The following is a 23,991-nucleotide window of genomic DNA, read 5'->3' as shown; positions in this document are numbered from 1 at the left end:
CCAAGGACCAGATCAGATGTTGGCTAACATGGTAACTGGCTGATAAATTAGACTGATAATTATCTTTATTAAAAAAAACAAAAGTGTATTTTACAAGCCCTGGAATTTTCCCAGAGGCGGGCCCCTAGCGTACCTTACCTTTATGAGCAACATTCCTGACATCCCAGAATAACGATCTCCTAAAGGGATATGGGTCAGCTGAAATCCGAATAGATTTTCGGCTGCCATGATTTTTAAATATGTCAAATCTCTAGGCCAGATATCTACGGAAGAGGATTAGGGCCACTCAAAAAAAAAAAAAAAAGTCTACTCAATTCTGACTTTTTTCTCAGAATTCTGAGGTTAAAGTCAGAATTCTGACTTTTTTCTCAGAATTCTGACTTTTTCTCTCAGAATTCTGAGATTAAAGTCAGAATTCTGACTTTTTTCTCAGAGTTCTGAGATTAAAGTCAGAATTCTGACTTTTTCTCTCAGAATTCTGACTTTTTTTTCCTCAGAATTCTGAGAAAAAAGTTAGAATTGAGTAGACTTTTTTTTTTTGAGTGGCCCTAATCCTCTTCCGTAGATATCCCCAATCATTAAATAAAAAAAAAAAGTTTCAGAAACACCTACTGTCTTTGTTAGAGAGCAAAACGTGGGCGTCGGGCTACAACATAGGGAGAAAGTCATTTGAGAAGGCCTCAGTTTGGGGGGGGGGGGGGGGAGAATCTTGTTTCAGACAGTTAAATCCCGTCGCTTAGTGCATGCTGGGATAGATTGCAGCCCTGTTGTGACCCTATCAAGAAAAAAGAAAGGAAAAAAAAAAGAAAGAAAACCTTGAGTCGGACAGATCGATAAAGTTTAATTCTAACCCATGTCCCATCAATTAAACACCAAACAGATGGATTAACACTGACCGATCATTAAGACTATCTATGCAACGCGAGTCGGCTTGCTCAGCCAATGCGTCTGAAGGCATCCCTCCCTGCGTTATCTTCGCCGCGCCTTTGAATCTTCGAACGAGAACTGAGGAAGTGTGGCTAATTCTCAACTTTGGTCTTGCATCCTTTCCCTCTGTGCAGATATTAAAGCCCCCTTTGCTGCTCCGGCGGCGCCATTGTTCCACCTTTCTGCCGCTCCGTGTTCATTAAATGTCAGCGGGAACTCAAAGGCGAGAAAGCGTCGCCGACCGCGTGATATCATGTGAGACATTAATTGACTGGCGCTTACTTGAAAGAACCCTGGTGAATCTCTGGGGTGGGGGGGGGGGGGGGGGGGGGAGAGAGAGAGAAAAAGATCAATATTGCCAGGAAGGAAAGGATCTCTGTAGTTGTGCTCTCCTGATATGAATATTTATTACCTGCGGCTTCTAGGAGGCTGCATCAGATAGACCACTTTTATAAATAATAACTGGGTGAGATCTTATGGATTTTTTTTTGTTTTGAAAATAGTTTGCTAATAAAGCCAGCCTGTCATCTCTGGTGCAAAAGAGAGCGGCGGATTTAGCCTTGCACACTGTTGTTCTGTTGACATTTTCAGCCATGTTTTAGGGGATATATATAGAAAAAAAACAACTAATTTCCAAATCTGTAATTACATTTGAGGATACAGGATATTTCCTCTCTCTCTCTCTCTCTCTCTCTCTCTCTCTCTCTCTCTCCCTCTGGCTCCTATTCAGTTCAAACATAGGGATGGTTTAAAAGGAACCGTAAACAGTCGCAGCTGGTCTCTGCCGCACTGTTTGAGTTCAGGTCTGAGGTCTGTTTGCCCGTGTGAGTCGGGCTTTCGAGTGTGTGCAGAAGAGTGTAAACAGGGCGCTTTAATGTCCAACTTCCATCAGAGCCTTCCATTTCGTTTTTCCGGCGAGCCGCATCCTGCAGCGGGGCGGCCAGGAGTTCGCATTTCCACATAATTGCCTCGCAACATGATTACAGTCGGTTGTGGAGCCGGCGTTGCGTCGCGTGATCGCGGCGGCGTTCGACGTCCGCGCGGCTATCGCGCCGAGGTGCGCCCGTATGGAACGAGAGGCACTCAGTCCTGATGCGCCGCCGCGTTCGTCGTTGTTGTGCAAATTTATGCAGCAGAATGTCACCGTATATCAGCCACTCTGGTTCGCGACGCTAATGCAAATTACTCTAAGTAATGTTGTCCTCGGGTTCAGAAGAAAACCCCGCGCAGCATGATGCTGTATGATAAACAACAAAAAAAGGAGAAAAAAGAACATTCTGTGACTATGTTTCATGCTCTAGAAGAGAATTATAACAACCGAGCTAATTACTCAGATGGCAGGCAAGTTTGGTCGTATCGTAGACGCGCGGCGTCTGAGTTATTGCCTTGAAGTTTGTTCCATTTAGCTCCATTGCAACCGCATCATTTAATGCGGTTTTTTTTTTTGGGGGGGGGGGGGGGGAAATCAAATCAAAGTAATGTACTGTACAATACATGTGCTTCATTTTTTTTTCTTACAAGTATTAATCTGTAGTCAACTGCCTTTCCTCTCATGCCCTTAAGGATGAGTGATATGACATATGACTGCAGATTAGAAGAGGTTGGCAGCATCCCATCTCTCTGCCTGAACAAAAAGATGGTGGGTCAATGAAGGCACATTCTACCAATTGTGTTTCCATGCTCTCTCTCTGTCTCTCTCTCTCTCTCAGGCGCGTCGCATTTCCTAGTGTTTAATGCGGCTTTTAGACCGTGTAACTGTGCGAGGACGGATTTTTGAAGACGTTTGTCCCGCTTCCCTGCAGAGGAAAACTGCGTGCTTGCACTCTTTCCCTGAATGCTCCGATCTGTGCATGTCAAGTATTTAGCGGATGTCATTGCTGATAAATATACGCTCGCTGATTTATATAAACGGCTTAAAACGTTACAAAATGCACTTTACCAAAGTGCTCTGTTTTGTTTGTTCCATCCTTTTTGCACAGATAACATGATTTTTGCTGTAACCCCCCCCAAAACAACACACAAATTGCATGCATTTTTTAAAAACAGTGGCCAATTCCAATTGGAACCAGATATGCACCGATAAACTGACCTTTACAAGAAGGCCATTGTTAAAGGCAACCCTGGAGGAAAGGCCGTTGCAGTAGAGAGCCCAGCAAACCTTGAGACAAGGCGCTCTGGTAACTAGACGACGGCATGCAGACCAGAAATGGTGGTGGCAGCGTCATGCTGTGGGGAGACTTTCTTCAGTGGGGAAAAGTGAAACTGGTTGGCGCTCAACAGGAAACCAGCACAAACGATTTAAAATCTGGGGCCGGACAGCCCTAAAACCATTCAGCCCTGGCCTGGATTTGAACAACGCAGCTCATGGAGGCTCTAAATTGAATCTAAACCCCTGTGCACGCCACGCATTTCCGACTCTGGTTCAAACATGTATTTACAAAAAACAAAACCCAACTCAAAAACCAAGCGTCTCCCCAATGAGATGGTCTGCCGTAATGAAATCCCTCTAAAATTGTGGACTGTGTGCCTAAATGTGTACCAGGGCGTCTGCAAGGAGCCGCATGTTGAGTGACAGCCGGCGTAGGATGCTTGAAGGGCATCTGGGCGGGATACCTGTCAAGTGATTTAATTTCAACCCGTCTGGCACGCTTGGCCCGCATAACACTTGCTTCCCCCCTCCCCATCCTCCCAGACCGAGCAGAAACACGCCTGATTCCTAGCCTGACAAACAGGCGGATAGAAATTAAAAGACAATTGCTCGCTACTCTAAATGATACCTCTCGAAAATCCTCTTCTCACGTTCGGCTTTCGTCTACTCTTCCTTCGCTGGAGTCTCACCTCGAGGTGGTGCTCCTATTGCTCGGTGTGCTTAAACAAAGTGCGCATGCAAATCTAGAAGTTATTTTTCCTCGCAGGACGGGGTTTCTGTTTTTAGGCGCGGGGCGCCCCATGCCAGATTGGTGGTGCTTGAGCGTTTCAGGCTTCAGAGGCTATATGTGTTCTTGCAGCAGAACTTTAGATCTGTGGGTTATTATGGAAAAAGGAGAGCATCTGCAGATGGAATGGAGAAACAAAGAAAGGCTGGAGAAGAACCGATGGAGGGACTATGCTTCCTCCATCGGTGGGGTGGGGGGGAGCCGAATTATTCAGGCAGCGGGGGAAAAAAAAAAACATACACATCCACCTAAATATCCATAAGCGCTGCAGAGGAGAGATAAAAAACATTTAGAGAAAAAGTCTTACTACTGCAGTCCAGGTTGGCCGGCGTGTTAATTAGTGAAGAGGTGGAGCGCTGCCGACAAGCGGCGAGGCCGCCGTTTTCCAAAATCACGTCGTATAGCAATTCTTTATTTTTTTTTTTCCTCTTTCAGATACAACTTCTGTTTATATTCTGTACAGCACTGAAGGCACACGAAAAAACCCAAGGATGAAACGGAACAGAGGTATATACAAAATGTACAGAATAAATAAGTCAATCTAGTTAAGGTAGAAAAAGCTACAGAGTGTGTGCTTACATGAGCCGCTCGGGGGGGGGAAACAGGAACCCGAATCTGGTTCGCTCTTGCAAAAGTCTTTCTCCAGCTGTTCCTGGATGCTTTTTAATTGATCCAACAAAACAATAATAATAATAATAATAATAATAAAAAATAGAAGAATGGCATCAATCTCACACACGTACACAAAAAGCACACGAAATGAGCACGTAGCAGCGGCTCAGTTCTGGCGGAAAACCAAAAGGAGACCCTTTTTTTTTCAGCAGGACTTTAAGTTGATTGTCATGCACCATCTTATGGCGTTTAAATAGTGCAATGCGTTTGTACAAGTTGTGTGGATACTGTACTCCCCCTCTTCCTGACTGATCTGCTCGGCTGGTATAAAAATAAAGTTCCTCTGACTGCGGCGCCGCAGCGTCTTGGATCAATCATCTGTCAGGGGGACATCTTGTAACCGCGCTCCTGTCGCTGTTTCTCAGTGTACTCGGCTGTTTGTCTTGCTGACTCTACGGCAACAACAAGCGCTCCGGTTGCAGCGTTAAAGCTGCTCTTGTGAATGGGGGTGGTGGGGGGGGGTGGGGGGTAATCAGGTCACGGCCAGAATCGGGATAGACTGATTAAGCGGAATTCTGGGTCAAGCACTGATTGAAATTCACTCGATTCTTTGCAAACATCTGCTTTATCCTGGGAGGTGGGGGGGGGGGGGGGGGTGTGCTGGGTGGATCAATTCACTAGGCTGCTGTAGGAGCATGAAAATTTAATCACATGTAAAAAGCTGATTGAGTGGATTTCACTGTGGGGTTGTAACCCAGGCCTGCTCTGCATACGGCGACTCCTTCCTCCATGTTTTGATTTGGCTGAGACTTCTCTCCTGAGGATGCACCGATCAGCCGGCCAGAGATTGCAACCCTTGATCCACTCTTAAAGTGCATCAAACAAATCTGCACCAACGCCTCCCTTTTCTTTTTGGGTTTGTAACTGCCAGCTCTCTGTTTGTTTTTTTATTTTTGCTCTTTAAAGAAAAAAAAAATCTATATTGGCCAAAATTTGACACATAGAGCGACGGACCAGAAATCGGTCTGAGCCGAGAAGAGCCCGATCGGTGCACCTCTGAAACATTGCACCTTTAAGCAGCCACCTCGACGGATGAGCAGATAACACAGTTCACACGCTTACATTCTGTGCTACAATTAAAAACATGTGCATGTGTGTATATATATATATATATATATATATATTTCTCTTATCATAGTTCTACGTTTATACATTTCACACTGTGGAAAGTAGAGGAGGGCAAACAGGCTAAGGCACTTGGTTCAGACAATGACAACGTCTATAATTCAGCTCAGTTAAAAGCAGTCTGGTGCTCCAGAACCTCCAGGTAGTCCGGCTCGGTGTGAAGGTTTGCTTTCAGCTCAAAGTACTCGTTCTTGGTTTGTTCCAGCATGACCTTGCGCGGTCTCGCGTACATTATGGTCTCCATGAGCTTAAGCTCCTCCTGGTGCCCTGGGACCTGCATGTCCATGCCGGGCTGCAGCTGGGGCAGGTTTTTCCTGAAGTACTCCGTTATTCCCAGCTGCTGCTGCAGCTCCTTCTCCCTCTCCAGGATGTTCCTGTACAGGGAGCTGGGAGTCCCCAGCGCCACGAACTCCGCCGGGCGCTCCTCGGCGACGGCCCTGAACCTGGGGTTTCCTGTCAGCGGCGAGGTGTTCTCCTTCTCCATGATGCTGCGGCAGACGTGGTGCTTGGCGTCGTCCAGGCTGTAATCCAGGTCGGAGTCGTGGCCCTTGTGCTGCGCGCAGTAGGTGGGGTTGCGGCAGATCTGCACGATGGGGCTGTGGGACCTGTCCTCGTACAGGCTGGCGGGTCCCGCTCTCTGGGTCACAGTGTGGTGGGTGGTCTTCTGCCCGTACATGCTGTAATGCAAGTGGATGGGGGACGTGCTGCTGGTGTTCTCCCGCGCCGGCTCCTCTGCGGCTTTCTTCTTCGCCCTCCGCCGCCGCCGGTGCACCACGAAGACCACCAGGCCGGCCGAGCAGAAGATGATCATGAGGACGAAGATGAGGAGGCTCAGGATGAGCACGGAGAGCGGGATGGTGTCGGTCAGGGAGATGAGCAGACCCCTGTCCCGTTGGCCGGGGGGCCCCAGAGTGGCGGTGGCCGTCTCCTCCCCGCCTTGCGCCCCCGGGTTGTACGTTCCCAACCCGGGACAGAGCGTCTCGTGGTGGAGGCTTCTCAGCTCGGCCTGCATCGCCTTCTTCGGGGTGTGGCAGAGAACGGAGCCCACCACCGTGTCCTTCCTCAGCTTCTCCAGCCACTGCTTGAGGCTGAGCAAGTCGCAGCTGCAGTCCCAGGGGTTGTCCTCTAAATAGATCTGCTCCAGCGCGTCCAGCTGATCCAGCACGTTGCTCACCGGCAGGTGCATCAGCAGGTTCTTCCTCAGGTTCAGTTTGGTCAGGGGCACGTTGCGGAATATCTGGGCCGGCAGCGAGCTCAGCAGGTTGTTGTTCAGCGACAGCAGCTTGAGGTTTGGCAGGGGGTTGAACGTGCCGGGAGCGATCTCCTTCAGGAGGTTGTATTCCAGGTAGAGGAACTCCAGGTTGTGGAGACCCACAAACATGGTGGAGAAAAGCTTCTCGATCCGGTTGCCGTTCAAGTGAAGCTTTTTCAAGCTGCTCAGGCTGAGAAAGGTTTCGTTGTCGATGTAGTCGATCCGGTTGTTGGCCAGGTTGAGCAACTCCAAACTGTCGTATGTGACAAAGTCATACTTGAAGAGTTTCTGGATCATGTTTCCTGTCATGACCAGTTTCGTAGGGCTCTGCTGGAGTATTCCGATGTCAGACACCTTCTGAATTCCCCGGTCCTGGCAGTGCATCAAAAAACCGGCCACCGGGTGATTGTGACAGGAACAGTGCTCCACGCAGGGACTGTCAGGAATGTGAGATGGTGTCTGTTTGGGAGCCTGAGCCACCTTGGTCGATGGCGTGACAACCATATCCAGGGATGGGGGTCCCTCAAGGGGAAGGTCTTTGTGGAACGGGCACAGAACGTCCCGCTTGACTTTGGCCAGGATGGTGCCCTTCAGGTGCTGCGGGGAGCTGCACACCACCTCGCTGATGACCGACTGTGCCCTCATGTTCTCCATCCAGGTCTTTAAATGGAGGATATCGCAGTCACAGGTCCAGTCGTTGTCCTCCAGCAGCAGCTCCATGATCCGGCCGATGTGCTCCAGGAAGCCCACGTAGGGCAGCGTCTGCAGCTTGTTGCCCCGCAGGTCGAGGTGGGTGAGGGGCACGAAGCGGAAGATGTTGCCGGGTAGAAACTCAATGGAATTGTCATTGAGGATGAGGACTTTGAGGCGGATCAGTTTGTTGAAGGCCCCCGGTTCGATGATCCGGATGAAATTGGTGTCCGCTTGGAGAAACTCCAAGTTTACCAGACCCTGAAAAGTGTCCTCTTTCAGGGTGACAAGAAAATTGCTATTTATGTGGAGCTTTTTCAGCGATCCGAGAGTGCTAAAGACCCCCGGCTCCAGCTCTTGTATGCTATTACCCCCGATGTGCAGAGAAAGGGCGCCCCTAAGCCCTTCCATTTCCTCGACTCGGAGCTCGACTAAGTCGTTTTTGTAAAGGTTCAGATGGAAGGAGACACCTGACGGGATTTGGATTTGGGAGATTTTGCTGATGTTCCTCTGCTCACAGTTGAGATGAAGGACGCCGTCCTTCGCCTCGCAGGAACACAGGGAGTCACACGACTCGCTGATGAAGGATGAAGGCTCGGAGGGATGAACGTCTTGGGTTTGAGCCGCCGAGAGAAACAAGCCGATGAAAACAAGACAGGGCTGCATTTCGGACCGCGATATCTGTGGAGACAGAGACAGATAAGAGGTTTGAGTGCGTTTGCTTTAGAAAAAAAAAAACACACTTGGTTAATTAATTCATGGTGTGTTTTAATAGATCCAATAATCTTAATTCTAACGTGCTCCAACACATGATTTCCACTTCATGAACGCGGGGACGAAGGGCGGCGTGAAACGTGCTTTTATGAGGTGATTATATGCATGAAGGGAAAACAAGCTGTTCTTGGATGAAGGCACTCTTGTTCTGCAGAATAATCTTTATATTAATGATAAGTGTTTGAAAAAAAAAAAGAAGATATAAATCCACCAACTCTTGTACGCCTCTTGCTCCCAGTAAAAAGAGAGCTCACATTTAAATGTATTGCAGCAGAGCTGGGTGGGCCCCGTCTCTTACATTCAGGGCAAGATACTTTTTTTATCAGGATTGGGTTGTTTCTGGAGAAACTGGTTTGTAAATAAGTGCTGAAGTTGGATAAGCTCTACCTTTCAAAAAACAATTTGCGTTTCCTTTGAGCTGTTTTACATTTTATCACATTAAATGTACTCCCATTTATTTAATCAGCATTCTATACAAAGGAAGTACGGAGTCCTCTACAGCTTCCAACAGGTTTTCTTCCATTGCTCCATCTTCCTTGTGAGTCTGACCAGCTCCGCTTGATTTATTCATACAGTCAACAATACAACTATCATTAAATACGCTTTGAAGGCGTTTCAGGAAGAAAACCAGGTCTAATTTGTTTCCAACTACACAGAAGCACAATAAATACAGTTCACATAAACAACCCGATGCCACAGCATGCAACCTGATCGTACATGTGATACAACAGCTTTGGATTTGAGCGGTTTGTGGAAAGTTATGTAAGGATGCCTGTCCTACTGGAGGCCTCTTACACAGCAAGCATGTGGAGGCAGTGAAAAGAAACATCTTCATCCTGTTCCTTCCTTCTACAGATGAGAAATGACGCTGCCTGCTGCAGAGTATTTTTGTTTCTCAACCTTGCATCAATCCTTTGCTATCCAGACAGATGTTGAGCGGCCCCTCGTCTTGCATGATGCCGTTAATTTTTGTATTCTCTTAAGATTGCAACCTCCTACTTGGCGAGGAAAATCCCATTATAAAAATGACCAAAATCCCTGCTTTTGTGTTTGTTTATCACATAGAATTCCCCCAAAACACATTAAAGTTTGTGGTTGGAACTGGAGAAAATGTGAAAGGCTCTATTGATGTAAGTGGACCACATCTTCTAAACACCTCTAATCTGCTACGTAAATTGTGGGGCTGCAGCTAATGATTGTTTGGATAATCGATTTGATAATTCAGGCTGCACAGTGGTGCAGTGGGTAGCGCTGTTGCCTTGCAGCAAGAAGGTCCTGGGTTCGAGTACACCCCTGGGTCTTTCTGCATGGAGTTTGCATGTTCTCCCTGTGCATGTGTGGGTTCTCTCCGGGTACTCCGGCTTCCTCCCACAGTCCAAAAACATGACTGTTAGGTTAATTGGCTTCTCCAAAATTGTCCTTAGGTGTGAATGTGTGTGTGAATGGTTGTTTGTCCTGTTTGTCTCTGTGTTGCCCTGCGACAGACTGGCGACCTGTCCAGGGTCTACCCTGCCTCTCGCCCAGTGAACGTTGGAGATAGGCACCAGCACCCCCCGCGAGGCACCAGCACCCCCCGCGACCCCATGAGGGATAAAGCGGTTTAGAAAATGGATGGATGGATTTGATAATTCTGATAATGCAGTAACCATATAAAGCTGGCACAATCTGCAGTTTTAAGCTTATTTTGGGTAATAGAGAAGGTAAAATGCATGTAAACAATTAAATTCCTTTTACTGAAAAAAATCTGTATTTTGTTGCTTAAAATGTAATAAGGTAACACTTTTACAAACAGGTGCACATGATTTGGTCAACGGGGAACACCTTGGGAACTAATCATGTACTAATTGGTAGTTAACCAGTACTTACTGGGGAACACCCAGCCCAGCCTTATTAGGAGGCGATTGGTTTGTTACCAAAGAATGTATAAATTATGTATAAACCCTACATCAGTGAGGTCACAGCTCATAACTGTCTAAAACCTAGTTTCCTAGTGATTACTCTCGTTAATAATCCTATTCATTAAAAGCAATGTTATATTATTGTACTGCTGTCATCGTAATTATGTCTGAATATCAATTTCTGAGTACCAAATCATTGCCTGGCTATTATTTTGTTAACTTTATGCAGTAAAACATCATACCAAGTACTTACTGAGGAACCGATCTTTACTTAATCAGTACCTGAGCGCTACCAATCATTACTCAATCAGTCTATCAGCCAATATCAACCAAGACCTTTTTGTTCGCTTACAAATATGTCAGACATAATTTCTAGGACACAGTTCTGGTCAATAAGGTTTAGCTGTGTGTCCCCTAGTAATGATTAGTTGATGGGCGTTCCGAGTAGTTAGTCAAATTTTGCGTACCTTATTGTAAAGTTACATGTAGTAATATAATAATAATAATAATAATAATAATAATAATAATAATAATATTAATAATGTATTTGGTGTACATTTGAAAGTTTGTAGCAAAGATGCATCTCCAGCTAGAAAAAAAAAAAAAAAAAAGGTTCCAACATCATGGATGACAGCTCAGCTGTTTCTGGTTGATTTAACATCAGTACAGAGCTCGCTGCCTCTGTGTTGAAAATGATCAACAAAAACACGCATACAGGCTCACTTCCATTTTGCATTCTGGATTTTAAGGCGATATTTCTTTTTTGAAATTTTGTAATGTTATCCAAATAAAATCAAACCCCTGCAGTGTACTTAAGGGCCACTCTGAATGTTTTAGAGCAGAAAACAAACAAAAAGTAATTACACCTTACATGTTGAAATAGTAAAATGCTCATTTCAATTCAGGCATAATAATAAGCACTGCTTTTTATATTAAAAGCCTCATTTTAAGTTTCCTAGCTGAAGCGACGGGTCTGCCAAAGTGAACTCGTTTACCTTAATTTTGCAGAACTTTGTGTTAAAACCCTTTCGTGTTCAGTGTTTTTACGAGAAGCCTTGGAATTGCCTAATTTCTGCATTTATTATGTTATAAAACTATACTATATATGTTTTAATCAAACGTTTTATGGCACGAATTAACAAAACAACTGCAAAAGAAATCCATTGAACAGAACCAGAACCACGCTCTCCATTAACCGCACCGTGGGATGGACGGTTCAGAAAACTAAGCGCTTTTTGTGCTTCATTGTGTTTTATGCGCGAGGCTGGATTTTACCGAAGGGCATCAACGTCCTGGCCACGTGAGAAACCAGACCGAGACGCTCTCTTTCCACTGACTCAGTGCGGGATACTGCTGGTTTTTAAGAAAATGTCTCTATTCCACTGAATTATCTGCCCTTTATATGTGCTGACTCATCGGGCCTAAGACTTTCTCGTTGTGAGTCATGCGATGTAAAGTCATTTCAGTCAATGTCAAACCCACGTTCGTGGCGGCTGCTCTATATGACCGACGAAGGGGCTTGGCGCTTCTGATTATCTGGGAAAAGCGAGCTCAAACGCAGCAGGCTGACTCCTTAAAGGTTGTCTGGCGGCTGACCTCACAGGCTGCGCTGCGGTCCGCTGAAAACCCAATCCGGGCTCTCCTGTGAAGAGGAGTGCAGCGTTTCTCTGCGCTGCAGTTGGACCGAGTGGCACAAGCAATGGTTAGAAATGTACTTTTCAGGGAATCGGAATCAGCAGTCGATCAGAATCCATCGCACAAAGAGACGGCGTGCGGATCAAACGCCACTTCCCACCCAGGTGGGGGGAGGGGGCACTGGGTAAGTGTAGACATCTTCCCAGATCAAGGGAGGAGCAGCGATTCCGTGTTAACGCGCAAGAGCTCTTCAAAGGGGCGGGATGGCAGCAGACGGCAGCTGTTGGCGGTAATGAATCAGATTAAGCGCCTGAAAGAGAAGAGCAAGAATGGGCGAGCCTGGTTGGGCTGATGCGGCCCGGGGTTCGGTGGGGAAGGAATCCGCTGACTCACGGGTTTCAGCCGCGATACGCAGCCCTTCTGTTGACTGAAGTTGCGGAGAACACTTCCGCCCAGGTGAACAGACGAGGCGTGGGGACACTGAAGGGGTGTTTGGCCTGCACTAGATAGTGTGTGTGTGTGTGTGTGTACATGTTTAGGAATGTGGACTGAAAGCTAAATATAGAAGTCCTTATCTCCGTTGCGCCGCACCACACGTATCCCTTCGCACTCACTACCGGCAGGTGAAGACCTCTCGGAGGAGAACATCTCGCCTCTCTCCGGCCTCTCTCTCTCTCGCTTCGTTCAATTATGCAAGCGAGGGGGAAATATCGATCACAACCAAGTCATCACTATTGGGTGTTTAGGCATAAACTGCAAGGTCACCGTCGGCGTCCCCGACTCTCCTGATCCTCGCTTGATCTCATCTGCAACTGCTGGAAAAATGGCAGAAGGTTGGCGTGCTGGAGATGATTGTAAAAAGAATATGCCGTTTTTTTTTCTGATTCAGCTGCTGGGGCACAAAACCCTTCCCGGAATAAGCCAATAAATCTCTCCAAACGTGACCGAGCATTCGCGCTGAAGACTTCTCCCTCACCAAAACACGAGACAAAATTATACACCGGAGTAATTAGCTGCGTCTTCTCGCCTCCAGGGACGCGCTGTGCTCCGAGCTGCCACGGAAAAACTCCACAAGTTTTAGACGGTGGAAGATTTCCCTGAGACAAACTCATTACGCAGACGAAACTAGGATTTACTGCACCTGAGCGCAGTGGAGACAATCGCTCCATCTTTCCAGATGTGCTTCATAATTCTGTGGGAAATCACAGTTTTCAACAAGCAGCGAGATTTTCCTGCTTGTTTTTCCAGGTGTAAACTCCAGACCGGCATTGGCAGAGTTTGCACCTTTTTATAGTATATAAAAAAAAAACCTTCAGTTTTAGTTTCTATAGGGGTCATATTTGAACCCGTTGTGAACTATAGTGGCTTCATGTCGTCACACAGCATGAGGGTGTATTAGACACAAATGATGATATTGGGAACACTTTACCCTCATCTCTTTTGTTTTCTCAAACATTGCTCAACTTAACTTATTGTATTAAGTGTCTCTACTTGATAAATGATTCTTTTGACCGCAAAAATGTAACTTATTTTTAGTTTTGACAGAAGAAGAAGCCACAAAGGGGTTAAATTCAATTCAATTTTATGTATTTAACGGCAATTCACAACAGACATGCGCACATGCCATCTATTGGCACTTTACAGTCAAATTCAATCAAATATACAGAGCCTCCAAGGACCCCACAAAGGAATGAAGGAATAAACAGCAAATAGAACAGACGGTCAATCAGACGGACAAAAGGACAAAGTCGAATGAATGGATGGGTAGAATGGATCGACAGATGAATGAAACGAAATAAAACCATACAAACGAGCAAATGATTAGAGAGACGACTGAACGGACACACAGTCGGAGTGAGAAAGCAACGGACCAACAAAGGGTTTAAATGAATGAACAGAAGACGGGGAAAACAATCAGTTGGACAAAAGAACAGATGAAAGAAATGAACAGAAAGACCAAAAATCAGACCGACGAACGGAAAGGTGAATAAAATGGCAAAAAGACTGGCAGAGGTGAATGGGCAGATGAGAAAATGGAGAATGGACAAATGAAATAGCTGAACAGCATCAGGATGGAAAGGAAAACTAAGAGGGACACAATTTATTTCCTGCTCATGTTTAGTTTCCCCACATTTACGCCGACCTAAAGAATCTTTTATTTTTTGGCTTTTACAGTATGTTCCCCAAACTGCATGGGCGCTTACGTGTGATTCTCTGCAAGCTACAGTTGCCGCCGTTTGTGATCAGTAAAATCTAATTAGCCGAACTCCTTCATTAAGAATTGTTTATTCAATGCAAAGCGCCGAGAAGGTGAGGCCAAAAATAACCCCCCCCCCCCGTTAATGGTTATCAGCACGAGCTTGTTGAAGAGTCCGCCGGTGGTCACTGCCTGCAGCTATCGCCGCTGTGCCCAGCTGGCTTTCAGGACAATGCGAAATGAAAAAAAAAAAACGACTATTAGAAGATGTTATCTGCATGATAGCACTGCTGATGGGAGGTATTGGAGGCAGCAGCCCCGCTGCTCTCGTTTTCTCCGGATTTCAAACAGACTTCTTTAACCGATCCATTTTTCAGGCAATCAATGTTGCATGTGACTCCTCTGTGACGGCCGGAGGAGATGAAACATTTTTTTTCTCCTCCACCTCTCACAGTGCCGCTCTTCCAATCGCTCTCCTATGCAAGGACTCGGATGAGTTTCTCTCCCCGTTTCGGACGATTCAATTAGATCTCGGCTCCGGTCTCCTCTCGCCGTCCGACGTCAAAAACCGCCGCGGACCTTGAGGTGGGTCGGGCCCGCGGAGAGAAGAGTGGAGAGGAAAAGGGGAGAAAGTGCTGATAGAATATTTATCAAACATGGAGCCCCCTCCAGCTGCAGGAGGACAAGACAACAGGGTGGGCCCTCTTATGAAGCCAGAAATAGCCTGTTCACACATCATTTGGGCCGGCTGTAAAGTGGCTTGTAGCAGTGTGCCGAGGTCCTCCGTGATATCATGAGACCCCCCCCCCCCCCATCAGAATATCAACTCCCTGGGACGAGTCCTGCACGGGCAGTACCGACGCATCTGGTCAGCACCACCACCGCTCTCTGTGGCTGTAGACGTAAAGCAGCTAGAGAGGCTTCGCTGCTGTAAACCAACTGACGAATCATTTCAATTACCGCGACGCAGCGTTACTCTTTTAAACTGAAATTTCCATTAAAACTTTATTGGGGTGACCGCTGCGTCTCGGACGCAAACACCAATCAGTACATGTACCGAGGAATTAATGAAAACACCAAATGTTAAATGAAGCCGTTGTTGTTGTTGTTGTTGTTTTTTTTTTTACTTCAGATAACGCGGACTGCTTGCTGAAGACTTGATTAATACTCTGCAGGACAGCCACAACGAGACGCCTCGCGTGAAGCGTTTCGACTGTCGTCGGCTTTGAAAACAGGTCGATGCGGCAATGTAAACAGAGCAATTTCGAGCAAAACTTTATAATGAAAACTTTGGAGCAAAACTAGAGCGCTCTGAATGTCAGAAGACGTGCTCGGGGTGCTAGGAGGGATGACATTTGTCTTATATTGTTTAGTATTTGTAAATATTCCCAACTGTGAAAATGCTAAGAAATTACACCTTTTGCCCAATATTGCAAAGCCAGTTGGGCTAAAGTGTTTTGACTTTATTAGCTGAGTCCATCCGGGTTGAACTTGATTCATTTTGATGTTTTTATTGAAAGCTACTACTATAAAGTAATGTTGGCGTTACCCAGCCAATCAGCATTTGGTACACAGCTAGCCTAGCAGTGAATCGGGTACTTCTTCAGCCATGTTTGTTTTGAAACGGTCTCAGATGGAGCTGACCAATGGGTGCAGCCCCACACCTGTGATGCAGCGCATCCAGATCAGCGCGCACCGGATTGAGACGAGAACGTCTGACACAGCGTTAGGACAACAGTTGGAACCTTTGTGCGGCATTTATGACGACGCCCGGTGAAGTGTCCGTTATCAGAAACTGGAAGGCGCAAAGTCCATTCATTTCTGATAATCGAACACCTCGTAGTAGAAACTTTTTATGGGTCTCCTATAGTACATTTTTAACTGACACCCTGCAGCCAATCGGAATTGACTATTCACCCAGACAACAGATCATCAATTATATAATTTAGCTGCTGCATCTTTAACTAGTTTTTTTTTAAATTGAAGTTGTTTTTTTTAATAACCATGATGAAATTGAAGGATAAACTTGTACACTTTGATCAGAAAACAGCGGCAACAGTATCATACGCCTCTATATCAGGTTCGCACAGCTAATTGCGCCGTTTTCTGACAAGCTGCTGATTGGTGAGCGGCACGCTTCACGCGCATGGTGCTCAGGGCTCTGCGGCCGCAGATACTTCTTGTCATCTGAACGTCTTTCATAGTTTGGCGCTGACGGGACACAAAACAGGAACGTAAACGCTGTAAGGCGTAACGGAACACGGACCAGGGGATGAACTGCAGGCGCTCTATCCAGTCGACGGTTTAGCGTATTAATTTTAGAGGCGCTGGAGTCATGTTCAGTGCTTGTCACTGTCAGAGAAAGTAACGCGCACGGGAGCCATGCGCAGCCCGTAAAGCTGGAGCCTGATCCATTTATTTAATTTTTTTTTTCTTCTTGTTGGGGGGAAGGCGGGTATGAGAGGCTCGTTATCCACAGCGGCGTTCAACAGATTCCCCCCTTCTTGTCCGACTCGGGTAAAAGCCCCGCCACGTTTTCTAACAGATGTGGCTGTGGTGCGGGAAAAAAATTGTTCAGAAAGATTCCCCCCCAAGTCGAATCCACCCTGATGGACCTCAGTTTCTGATAGAAACATATGCTGATAGAACTAAGAATAGCAGCACAAGGTCTGCACAAGGAAGAGAGGAGGGAGGGCCGGCTTGCCTCGCCTCCCCGTGGCAAGTGCGATTTAGCAAGGCTTGCATTTCAAATGGTCTGTTTAACTAATGCGCAGTAATTAGTTCTCCAGAAATGAGCAGGCAGATTAAAGGCTGGCTTACACCGGGCGTCAAGGTGCGTCTACGCAGGGGGAGACCCATCTGTTGGCCGGCAGATGTGCGTTACTGTGTCGCCGGCAACGCTGTCGCTTTAAAGAGCGACACTTTCTGCCGCGCGGTGAGTCACCGGTGGGGACTGGCATGCCGGAGATGGATCTGTTTGGAGCAGAACGGTAAAAAAAAAAAAAAGGTGGCTCTGTGAGAAGAGCAGGGAAATTCCATGCAGCAGAGATCTAGTCTGGAGTGGTGAACGCCACAGTTCATTAGTCCGCAGCCCAGACCTGAGTCGGTTGACTGATCACGGAGCAGAGCTTATTCTGTTTTTTCAACCATCCCCTGCTCTAATATTTTAAAATTAAACGTCTTAACAAGCCTCTTTTTCTTTTATTAAGCTTTTTTTTTTGTTTCTGAGACACGGCAGCACAAATTAGTGCTTCATTGTGAAGCAATGAATGGCTTTCCAGTTTTTCCACTGAAAATGTCAATTGTCAATTAATCAAATCTGCAATATAATCAACATTTTCAAAAAAAAACACAACTTCCAAGTCGCAGAGGTGTGGCTATGTAACAGTTAATGGATCGGTGATGTGTTAATTTGGGGTTGCCTCCACATGGAAGGGAAGAGAGTTGCAGCAGTGAGATAATCTACTTTTATTTGTTTTAGAGTTTATATAATCATACTGTTCTACCAGAAACTAGGGCTAGACGATATAGAAAAAAAAATGGCATATCGATAAAATAAAAATCATATTGATCGATATCGATAATTATTACCAAATTCCAATATAGATTTTAAGTGCAGCCCTGGCCATTATATTCTGTTGTTTAGCGACTTATTTTTAGATACAGAACACATAGACACTGAACTCAAACTCAACCCTTTATTCAAACAACTTTTTACCAAACTGCAAGTTTTTAAAAAAAAGAAAAAAAGCATGCGTGCTCTCTGAACTCTTTGAAGGGGGCGGAGCTTGGGGGGCGGAGCGTTCTTGGGTCTGCGTTTGTGATTGGTTGGGAGAATGTAATGACTGTAATATTAATCTACATGGCTAGAATGCAAAAGGCAGGACAACTGTTACTCTATTGAACTTTTCATTGACCCTTTTTTTTTCCTATCATTTATATACTTCTATCGATCGATATATATCGTTATTGAGTTATCGTCCAGCCCTATCAGAAACTTTCAGGAATCTCACCATAGCATCAAGGACTGGTCAAACTGTTCAACTGCTCTTTATGTTAAGGACTGATGTCCAACTCAACGAGCTGTTCTCTTGAATAAAAATATTCTGATTAATAAGAACGGTGAAATTTCTAGTTTTAAAGAGTGGTTGTTTACAAACTTCTGTATCGACAGGGCATTTGTGTTGCTTGTGGTTAATACAGAGAAGAAGTCTAAATTAAATTATGGTTGTAATATATCGCAATTTTGGCAAAAATGTTACATCCTGTGGGACCTACTTGTTGTTTTTTTAAATCTGACGCCCTAAAATAAAATCCAGGGCAACCAATTGCCCATAGAAGTTGCCTAATTATTGAATGACCATTTTATGTTCAGTTTAATATGAATACAGTAGCTCTTAGATGGTCTGAGTGTTATTTTGGTTTTTAAAAGAACACCCTAAACACACTGTTCCCATGGTAAAACCTGATGGCAGCATCATGGAAGAAAACCAAGTACAGGCAGCAAATAAAACAAGAAACTGCACTGCAAAAAGGGAACTAAAAGTAAGTAAAAGTTTCTTGAAATTAGTGTATTTTTCCTTGATTTGAGGATCTAAATAAGACTATTTGCCAATGGAGTATTTTTACCCCTAAAATAAGATAATTAGATATCCTACACTTGAAATAAGATGATGGAGATGAATTGTTCCTGTTTTAAGTACAAAAATCTTATTCCATTGGCAAATAGTCTTATTTACCTGCTCTAATTAAGGAAAACTACATTGATTTCAAGAAAATTTCACTTACTTTTAGTTCCTTTTTTGCAGTGTGGAGCCAAAACTGAACGCAGAAAATACAGACTTAACCACAATGACTTGAAAATACAAAAGCGTGACATCCTCTTCAGATTTTTTTTGGGGGGAAAAAAAGTCTTATTATGCCATCGTTGCTATGGCACCAGCCAATCACTGATCAGAGCCAATCAAGGGCTAATTGTTTGACATCGCTGCGTTTTGTGGCACATTGTGTTGGTCTTTAAAATAACCCTTAAATTAAACACATTGAAGTTTATGGTTTCAAAGTGTTAAAATGGGGAGGGGGGAGCTCAAATAGCGTGACTCCCCTTGCAAGGCACTGTAGCTGTTGGACGACATGAAAAGGAGCCACAAATAAAATATGTGGAGCAGACAAATCTGCTTACTGGGCCGGAACAAAAGAAGACGACTTTCAGTACCGCCGTTGCAAAAAACAGACACTTTCTGCCAACTCTGAAGAAGCACTTTTGTTCACAAACTGAACAAAGTAAAACAGAAAAATAAAAACATTGCATAGAAGGTAACAAAGGTGTTAAAAATCAGCTTTACCTACTGTTGGTAAAAAAAAAAAAAAAAAAAGTGACGGTGTCATCAACCCCCCGCTGTAACTGCAAATCTACCGAACGGAGCTGAGCGGTACTGTATGACTGCAGCGCTTTATGGCGGGTTACGCTGCTTCTATTAAACCGTGGGGGAGGGGCTTATCGGAGCTAACTGGGAGCCCGCCGCTCCAAAGCAGAACCCTGCTGGGTTTATTAATTGGACTAACTTCTGTAAAGTCCACCTACCAGTGACTGGAATAATAAGAAACTAATTAATGACAATTAGTTAAAAAGCCTACCAGAAAGAAACTGTGTGTGTTCTTTTTTTTTCATGTAGGCACATTGTGGAGGGACGTTGAGCCCACACAGTCAGAACAACAGGGGCCCGGCTTCAGGGCCCCGATTGTAAAACCTCTCAGCTACCCGAGCAGAAACATTTTTTTTTTTGCCATCTTTATATCCTTAGGGGGGGAAATATAGAAAAGAGGTCAAAAGCTGGGCACAGAGAAAGCCGGTGTGTGGATCTAACTCTGACGGATAATGACCGCTTCCATCATGCGTGACCCCTGCTCCTGTTCTTCCCTCGCTTCGCCCTCTGACTGTATATTCGCCAGATGCTGGTGGAATCCGTCCCTGTGTCACACAGAGGCCGGCGCAGGTTTACTTCGTGGAGCAGAGCCTCAGAACCGAGGGGGGGGGCAAGAAAAACGAGAGGAAATCCAGTCTGCGGCCGGCGGAAAGCGAGAAGCTGATTGAAACGGCGTGCAGACGGAGGCAGAGGGGCGAAAAACACTTTTTTTTCATGGGAGACAGGATAACGGCGTTCAGAATAAAAAAAATAATAAAGATGTCTCGCTTTTAAAGTTCAGACTGATGGGAAACCTGAGAAAGTTTCCTGTCTATCCAGCCTGTTTTTTTTTTAAGCTCTGCAACAGTGGCAGACTTAATTGAGTGCCTGACGACTTACCAGCTACGCGGGCTTTGGCTGACCCGTGTCGCCCGCCTGAACAAGACCTCTGAAGACCAATTAACTAGGATCGTCACAGAGGGCAATTAAAGCTGCTAGACAGAAGCCTTTTTTTCTTTTTTCCATTTTGATAAAGGCCCATCTCAAAACGACCCGTTAAACCCCGGCGTGTTGTCGAAGCGGATTAGGGCCGGATGTTGGCGTCGTGAAGATTAGCCGTGTTTACGGACGACGCAGAGACGCACGTGGCTGTGGCGCTGTTTACTCTGACAAGAGACGCTCCCGGACGGCGGAGACGAAGCTCGCCGTCTCGTTCCCGCCCGGTGATTTAACCGCGGCGGACGTCGCCGTGTTGGGTGCAGACCGGCCTTAACGGCGGCTCTTTTATCACCGCATCCCAGCAGCACCGAGGGGTGCGCATCCTACCATAACATCGGGAGGCTTTGGCAGCGAGGAGTGCGAGATAGTGAGGGTTGTTGCATCCTGTGACGGTGTGACATGGGGATAACCGATTACAGCACCCCCCCCCCCCCCTCTCTCCTTACCCATCCACCCACTCACTCACTCACTCTCTCCAGGACTGGGGCTGCTTACTTGTGGATGCACCAATTACTGAGGGACTTGCACCCAACCCCCCTTCCCTCCCTTCCCTCCCTCTCTCCCTGCCTCTGAATTGGAAGTGATGTGACTCGCCCTATAAAGTCAACATGGTCACTATGTACGCCCACGGAGCTGCCGAGATCCGGCCAGCGCCCGCGGCGCCCCCCCCCCCCCCCCTCCGCTGCAGTCCAGGAGAAATAACTCTGACATCCGCCCCCGTTAAGAGGCGAGAGACAGTGCAACTCACTCGCCCCCCTCCTCTCGTTTTAGTTTGCCATTTATTTATTTATTCATTTATTTTTCCAGCATGCACATTTGTGACTGATTCAACATTTTCTCGGCTGATCCCCTCCGCCTGACCGGAGGCTGATAGCTGGCCGGCAGCTCTGGAGCCTCTAAATCTCCACCGGTCGGGGGGTGGGGGGGGGGGCAACATCGCTTGGCTCACTTCACCTGCCCAAACACCTGATCAAACACACAGTTGAGTTTACCCCTTACTGCCAAGGTACTTATCGCCACTAAACCACCTGATATGTGAAATAATACCTTTATGGCTCTGATTTCATGTCGCCGCCTGATTACTTCATGTTAAACCATGGCGACAAGTCGGGACCTCTGACAGGTCTTGTGTGAAAACTGCAGGTTTCAGTTTGATCGCTTTTAGGGACCGTTTTCAGAAAGTAAATAGAGACGTTAACAATGAATCTACAGCAGTGTAATGGTGGAAAGTTCTCTCTATATATAGCATATATTTATACATATATATATAAATGGATGAATAAGTGACATAATGATGGATGAAATGTTCACTAATGGATGAAATGTTCACTAATGGATGGCTGGAGTATGAAACCGCATTACCGCATATTTAATTGGCCTTTACCATAACCAAACCCTATATAAATAGGTTTTATATGTCTCGACTGTATACACGTCTGAGCCGCGTTGCCCTTAAATCACCCTGCCTGACACCTAGCTAAGCTGTTGGGCCATCGACCATTGAGTCACCCAAGCGAGAAATTTGGGCCCCGCATTCAATTACGCCATTCAGCAACCTAATTAGTGCGCTGCCTTGCTCATTAACTCCCGTTTAAAACGCAACTATATGGGCCTAGCGTAAGTGTGTGGGGTGGGACGACAGCGCCTGCGGGTGCTGCCGTTTTCGGGCGCAACTCATCTAATTAGAGGTGATTTACCGCCTTCTGATTGGCTGTGACGCGGGCGCGCTTGCAGCACACCTGTGCCCAATGAGTTTAATTAAATAAATTAAAAAAAATAAATAAATAAAAAAAAGCGTGGCGTTTACGTATATAGCGGCAAGGGAGATACGCTGTGATGTAAATGCTGCTGTAAGTGTGATGGCGTAAAGCAAACTTTGACGTGTTTTTATTTATTTATTTTTTAATGGAGGGGGTTATTAACAAGCAGCTTCAGCCCGGGCTGCCATAAGGCAGCGCAGCGCGGTGGGAATACCGGGACCGTGTGTGGCAGACAGCCAGGTGCGCTGGAGGAGGTAGGCAGTGAAGCACGCCGCACTTCCAAGTCGTTTTCTGTCGAACACCTCCACTATTCTGTCATGACTCCCGTTTTTTTCTCTTCTTTTTTTTTTTAAATCAAAAATACAAACAGAAAAACTATAAACGGCGCTACGTGCGTCTTCGAGCTGGTTTGAACCTGCCCGTAATGGACCAGGGCGCCCCCCCAGCACCTGGACCGCAGCTGTAATTAAAAAGTAATTAAACACCTGAAACACACACGCACGCGCGCACACACACACACACACACACACTTAGCGCCTCTCTGCTTCGTGACTTACCGAATAAAACCGAAGTGAAGAAAAGGCGGAGGATAGTCCGAATGTCAGCATACTTGTACCATTTTTAAACGTGGGCAGCCGACGCATTAGATAGAGGGGGGGCGGCGAACGGCGGCACCCCTGTCCAGTACGAGCTCCGTTCAAGAACGAGATGGGGAAGAAAAAAAAAAGAAAAAAAAAGAGGGGGAGAAAAACTTCAAAGCGGTCCCGTCTTTGCTCCCCTGTGCCCCTCTCTGCCGCTTGTCTCCCGGCGATCCAGTTATTCCAATGCACCGGGTGGGGGGATGAAATAAGATGGTCGAGCACTCTGCCTTGGTCCCGGGATGATGGGTCTGCAGAGTTAATTGATATTAAAGTTGAAGGTTGGAGGCAACTAATTTGAAAGGGGCTATTTTGTCTGAGCCCGTCCAGAAAATCTCGTGCCGCCTGTAGTTCTAACGGCAGCTGTCAACGCGCACTCCGCTCCGCTCTCTCGCTGCCTGCCTGCCTGCGTGCGCCGCGCGCTCCTTTTTAGTTAACCAATCTGAGGCGTATTGGTCTCGCGCAGTCATTTGCATGCAGGAGAGGTGGACGAGGCGACCGTTGTCAGGGTGGCCGCAATATGTGCAAGTGCTTCCACTCTGGACTTTCAAAACAAAACTCATACGCTAAAATAATAATAATAAAAAAAGGATTGAACCCGTTGCCTTTTTTTATTTTTATTTTTCACCTACACAAGCTATTCGAAAGGTCTTTGAGAGAAAACATAGAAAGCATTGTTACGAGCTTTTATGGCATGCCTCGCTTTTGCTCTCAAATTCTGGAAGCTGGTTTTAGTTTCTTGTAAAATCACAAAGCTTCCGTCATTTTGGTGGTAAAACTTGGAAAATAAAGGGTCTCTTCCATGGCAGCCAGCTGGTGCGCGCCCTGGCAGCAAGACGTGAGATGCCCGTGAGGGAGGCGTCTTCTTAAATCGGCGACCATTTGTGTTAGTTTTGCGCAGTTTAGTCACCTGTGGTATGTTTAGTTTGAGTCAGCTAACTTTTACAAAATGTCGGCACGTGAAAGTTATTGTAAATATTTCATTTAGGTGTTTGAAACAACTTTTAGATTAAGCGTTCGCTTTCCATACACCTAAGATTAGATGTTTGGGTAGCTCATAGTTTTTGTTTTGTTATACTGGGT

General features: G+C 46.0%; 1 protein-coding gene across 1 annotated transcript; it reads right to left on the bottom strand.

The window, feature by feature from the left end:
• Window positions 1-4,178: 4,178 nt before the first annotated feature.
• LOC105916244 (SLIT and NTRK-like family, member 6) lies at window positions 4,179-23,374 on the bottom strand. Its single transcript, XM_012850640.3, has 2 exons — window positions 22,828-23,374; window positions 4,179-8,283 (listed from the first exon to the last, which is right to left on the bottom strand). The coding sequence occupies exons 1-2, from the start codon at window positions 22,912-22,914 to the stop codon at window positions 5,767-5,769; spliced, it is 2,604 nt and encodes an 867-aa protein (XP_012706094.2). The 5' UTR covers window positions 22,915-23,374; the 3' UTR covers window positions 4,179-5,766.
• Between the last annotated feature and the right edge of the window lie 617 nt (window positions 23,375-23,991).

The sequence above is a fragment of the Fundulus heteroclitus genome, chromosome 24 (assembly GCF_011125445.2).
Source record: "Fundulus heteroclitus isolate FHET01 chromosome 24, MU-UCD_Fhet_4.1, whole genome shotgun sequence".
NCBI lineage: Eukaryota > Metazoa > Chordata > Actinopteri > Cyprinodontiformes > Fundulidae > Fundulus > Fundulus heteroclitus.
The sequence above is the reverse complement of the archived record's forward strand: the minus strand, read 5'-3'. Positions and strand labels throughout refer to the sequence as shown.

Excerpts from the sequence above, each read along its gene's own strand:
- LOC105916244 (XM_012850640.3), bottom strand. The coding sequence starts at position 22,914 with ATGCGTCGGCTGCCCACGTTTAAAAATGGTACAAGTATGCTGACATTC. Across the intron at positions 8,284-22,827 it reads CTTCACTTCGGTTTTATTCG|ATATCGCGGTCCGAAATGCA; the intron begins GTAAGTCACGAA and ends CTGTCTCCACAG.